We start from the raw sequence: 5823 nt of genomic DNA on the forward strand, positions 1-5823 counted from the left end.
TGTTCATGTATGTATCAGGAATTTCTCTGCTCAACTGGATTTAACACGAATACGAGACACGAGCAATCGACAACCACATAGGGTTTTAGGGTTTGCCGTGGGCGGTTGTGCGAGTATTGCAGACACGCAGTTGTATGACCTGGTAGATATAATCCTTATCCGGGATGTGATGAAATGTAAGGATCTAAAGAAGGACTATCCTAATCTCATGAAAGTGTATAAGACTTTTGGTGCGTTGTCCGGTGTCCAAAAGTACCTACAGTCCGACCGCCGTCACACCAAGGTCAACGGCAATGGTTTGGGATGAGCCGAGTATTTGCGCGAGAAATAAGGTGCACCCCCAACTTAGTAATGTGATGGTATCAAACCTGGACCACTAAGTTAAAAAAATAATAGAAATGAGCGACACGCCCATCGCAAAACTATACCTACTACTTCTGTAACTGTCACGTTGACAGAGAATAAACAACGTCTAGTTTCTTTCGGACTTTGTTTAGTACTCGAGGTGTTGAGTATGGGTTGACGCGGATCACAACCTCCTTCCTCCGTATTAAGTATTTACGTAGATAGAAAAAGATCCCATTGGTTTAATCAATTTGTTTTAATGTGGTCATGACTTGCGAAACTTTCCGTGTTTAGCCACGTTCAAACTTTCCGTGTTTAGCCACGTTCAAGTTCATCGATTCGTAGAAACTCCTATCGCCCCATAGGCCGTATCAGAAGTTTGACCCAGCACTACAGGTGCAAATGCCCTACACCCGCGACAGTCAGGTGCAGGACCGTCAGGTGCAGTGAGACAGTCTACGACACCCACTGTGAGATGAGGCAACGGCGGTGATATGAGCGGTAGCCTTCGCTAGATATGTGCATACAAGCTATGCATTTCGATCCGTCTACCATAGTTTGTGTGTGGGCTGCTGCATGCATGCATGCTGGCTACTGAACCAACCAAGCCTGTACGCGTCCATTTCCCATCCAACCAGTGGGTGGTATGTGTATGTAATTGAGTATCGGCCTCGCTTACATACATTGGCCTGGACCTGTTTCCCATTACGAGCATGCTAAGGGCATTGATTGGTATTCAGATACCATGGGGTGTACCTCCGTCTGGTTTTAACCCTTTTCCGAACAGTGGTCGTTGGTCGTTCCCACTGCCACAGGTCAGTGCCCGTGCCCATCCGCAACTATCCACCGCCTGCTCAGCAAACAAGGCTGTGGACCATACTACAAGTGAGGAAAAGAAAACGAACACATGCGCACGCCCCTAACTGATCCAGATGGCTTATAGTATGGCCTGGTGGCTTCAATCCTGCACCTCCATGTCAAACCAGGTCCTACGTACCCTCGAGATCTATTGGGTATAGGGATAGGCAACTCTTGAGGCCCATTGGGTATAGGGATAGGCAACCCAGATCGACCCGTCCTTGCGCTCCATCACAGTCCTGATTCATCACAGTCCTTATCTCGCACACCATTCCCCACTCGCCCTGACGCGACCACACTGCGAGCCGATCTGCCACAGCACCCTTCGGTCAGCAACACAGTTAGCCGCATAGGTGCTGCCCCTCGCATTACTTGTACGCGCGTATATGATACAAATGTCTGTACCCATGTAAGAGCACGTTTTGTCACGTACGTATCAGTGTGTGTGTGTGCTAGCGTGGACTTGTGTGAGTCGTGAGTGTCCATGCATGGGCAAGTCGCGCGAAGGGTCGCACGCACTCACTCGCACGGTAACAAAGAGTACCGAACTGCTCGCACGGAGAACATTGCGTTTCACAGTGCACTAGATCGGCACACGTATGGTACTCCCACCGCAATTGAATGGGAGGACCCCATACTAGTATCAGGCTACCTTCTACTTACCCATCCCCCTACGGTCTGGTACGGGACACGAACAAATCTGTCTTAAGTATGTGTCCGTGTAGCATCGCAGTGGAGGGGTGTATCTATGTTATCGCCTGCTCCAGATATGCGTCAGCCTTCGCACAGCGCCAGAATCACGGGCGTTGACCGGACGTACTGGGTTTGCGCGCCAAATACTACTGTGGTCTGGGTTCAGAGTGTCTGGCAGAGTGTAGACATTGCTTGCGGTTTGCTCACGACATCCAAGCGCACTACCCCAGTCAACAGGCTGAGATATATAGGCCCAATTAAAGGGGGGCAACTGTCGCCCGCCTGTGGTAGTAATCCACCCCAGTTCAGTTACCAGTCTCTGCGGCCCTAAATGGTATGCATTGGGACAGCGGAGAAACCACGGATGCACTTTGAGTATGCGAGAGCACACACATCTGACATGAGCGAATATCTACGATAGTAACTATAGCAACGATAGCAACGATAAGAACTATAGCAGCGATACCAACGATAGTAACTATAGCAGCGATACCAACGATAGTAACTATAGCAACGATACCACCGATAGTAACTATAGCAACGGTACCAAAGATAGTAATTAGTTGCGTGTCATCTGCAGGACAGGCCTGTATGCATGCATACAACGCATTCAACGCATATTTGTTGCCGTTGTGTTTTCGTGCCGAGGAGTCTCCCCACGAGAACTAAACATCACTGCCTGGAGCACATAGAAACGAACACAAACGCGGTGGCACACAAGACCTAACGGCCCACTCTCAAACATCGAGGTGCACCAATACATACCCCTCTTCGGGATTAAAAGGGGCCCTTTTCCTTCGAAATCTGGACCAGTTGATTTTCGGCCAATTCGGCCGTGCCAGAAACCTACCCACAGCGGATTCGCTCGCGGGGAGTATCAGCAGGAACAGTAGGTAGTTGCCCATCAGCATCATGATGAACCCAGCCGCCGCAGCATCGGCCGAGCTCACCAGCGAATCATTGGGAGACAGAGCCGATATTGTCAGTATGAAGTCGACGCTCTGCCAGGGACCGTTGGTGAGGAGAGGTTAGTAGTGGGGCGAGGTTAGTAGTGAGGAGAGGTTAGTGGTGACGTGAGTCGTTGCTGCACAAGGATGCACAAGCCGTGTGCGGGCGGTCAGTCGTGCCAGTGTATGCACTTGTGAAGCATAAGGGACGGATTACTAACTGCCTTCCCGTCGTTAGTAGGAGGTCTACGCTCTGAGGCAGAAACGTCCTGAGTATTTGTGTGTGACGTTTAGATGGTTTTGATATGTGCTGGGGTGGCGTAGCCCGTTTTGAACTATGGTCTGGTGCGGAATATATGATATGGCCATCAACTGGGGCAAGAAACCTCATATATACACCTCATATATACACCTCGTATATATACACCTCATATATACACCTCGTATATACACCTCGTATATACACCTCTTATATACACCTCGTATATACACCTCATATATACACCTCATATATACGTGGTGTGACTATCTATTGGCGCGATGGCATCCCCATGCAAATAGCGCAATGACGTGCACCCGCACACGCGGTAGCTTCGCTATTGCATGACTCATTGACGAGTACGCGCACATCAGATGTATATGAAACACAGGACAATAGATGACTCATTGCGGATGTATATCAAACCCAGACAGCTAACAGAAGGTTAGCCATACCACTTACCACGGTGAATACGGCCGTCGCCAGTAGCATAAGCCCTGCCAGCAGCAGCTTATAGTCGTACCAGGTTCTGTACTTGATGGCCAGATAGATCCCTGTGATGGCATCACACAGTCGGTGAGCGTGGCTTACAGAGCGTCACAAGGGGACAGTCGTGTCTGTATACACGATGCGCATGTGTTCACTCAATAATCCACACTGCCACTTACAGCCGGCGATGGCGTTAGCGTGTACGGGAACGCGCCACAAGAGGAATTGTGTGTACGTATATGCAAAGCCAAGCAATGGGAAGACAGCATGCAACAAACCGAATGGTAGTGCTGATGTACAGTATGTATTATACGTATCTTTACCACACATCAGTGTATGCACTCTGGTGGGTGCGGTGTATACGCATTGAGAACTCGTGGCCACGCTTCATCGGGAGACTACACCGTGTAGATACACACATAATATTTGCCTTGTCCATGTACTGCACACCCTAGCATGCCTGTCGGGTCAATCAACACACACACAAGCCCCCTCAAGCCCCAGCGCCTACATTACCTGCAACAGCGAATAACTCTAGGAACAGCGCAAACCAGGACATGCCAAACCCAGGACCACACGAGTTAACCACAGCCGACTGCCCATCACTTCCGGTGACGTTCACCTGAATGCAATTGGATTTCAGTTGGTCAACCACCGCCGCCAGGCCGGCCAGAGAAATTGTCCAGGATAACCCTGTATCGACATATGGCGGCAGATGTGAGGTTAGTACGGGTGTGGTACCTGGGTCGATGTATAGTGAAGGAAAGTGCTTCGCGTGTGTTAAACATGTGTACCCCGAGTTATTAGGAAGTGCGTGCTTTTGACCGCAGTAGATTGGAGACTCAAGTCGTGGTGAAATACGATGGGTGTGCAGACACCAACGAAGACCCAACTCTGATGCAAATACGTGGGAATACACTTCGTTTACGGCTCTAAGTAGTTATGTACAGACACCACTCAAGTCGCCGAGTAAAAGCTTGTACAGAAGGTTGTTTAAGACGACTGACCCATCAAGAAATAAGATCAAGGCGCCACCGGGGTGTGATGACTATAAGACTAACAATCCACGGACCAACACGTGATATGGTGAAGTAGTAGAAGGTTTTTAACGCATGGACTACTGCCGCATGGATAAACATGCACAAACAAATCAGCGGCAGATGCAAAATTTCACAGTAGTACGAACAAGTACAATCTTCGGTATAGTGACAAGCGGATGCCAGAGTACACTGGAGTGCTGAGGCCAAATGGAGAGCCTCGTTGAATAAGTATGCGAATGCATGGATGTGATGGCCAACTGGCTACCATACACACATCTACACATACACATACCCAGTCAAACCGGCAATTCAATCGCAACTTATCATAATAGTACAGACATGTACAACCCTCCGTATAGTGACAAGCAGATCCCCAAAGACCACTGGCTGCGACCAAACACGGAGCACCTTTGAACAAGAATACGCATGCATGCATGTGATAGCATACTAGCTACCATGCACACCTCTACACATACCCAACCAAATAGTAATTCCGGTGAAAATCGGCATGCCAATGCCGTGTTTCGGGGTATCGGCGTCATAATCATCTGTCTGCGTACCCGTTTCCACGGGAGCGGATGGGGCAGATTCTGGCGTGATGTTTTCGAACTTACCATCATTGGAGGTGATACTGCCGCCGCTGCTTGCAGATCCGCTACGTACGGATAAGCCAACAACATCGGATTAGAAACTACGCTTGTGGCGTGATATTGCACAATCGTGGATGGTTTAAAGGAGGTACGATCAATATTCAATGGGTAATGGCTCCCAGTGCCGTTGTAGTTCGAGGTTTACGCTACAGCCGAATTTGAGTTATAAAACCAAAGACTTTAATGTATATCATGACATACTTTGCACGCAGATGTGTCATATTTTGGCGTAATACACGTCAAAACTTTTGTGAAACTTATAAGAAAATACAAAATGCACACATATAAGAAAATATGAGTATCGATATATCTATACTTATACATACACAAGCATATGAAAAATAAATTTAATTATGATTATAAAACATAAATATAAACATACATATATATCTATATCTATATCTATATATATATATATATTATAATTATTATTATTATATATATACTATTATATATATATATATACAATTAATATATATATATATATATATGTGTGTGTGTGTGTGTGTGCGTACGTATATATACGTGTATATACTAATATA

General features: G+C 47.3%; 1 protein-coding gene across 1 annotated transcript; it reads right to left on the reverse strand.

Annotated features, from left to right (window-relative positions):
- Positions 1–569: 569 nt before the first annotated feature.
- Positions 570–5287, reverse strand: SARC_09320 (hypothetical protein; the record flags this gene model as incomplete). The annotated part of the gene is made up of 5 exons (XM_014296672.1): positions 570–2223; positions 2662–2897; positions 3565–3656; positions 4108–4284; positions 5108–5287. Coding segments are annotated over 5 exons (707 nt in total), but the record flags the coding sequence as incomplete, so codon positions are not given.
- Positions 5288–5823: the final 536 nt, after the last annotated feature.

The sequence above is a fragment of the Sphaeroforma arctica genome (assembly GCF_001186125.1).
Source record: "Sphaeroforma arctica JP610 unplaced genomic scaffold supercont1.934, whole genome shotgun sequence".
Lineage (NCBI taxonomy): Eukaryota > Ichthyosporea > Ichthyophonida > Sphaeroforma > Sphaeroforma arctica.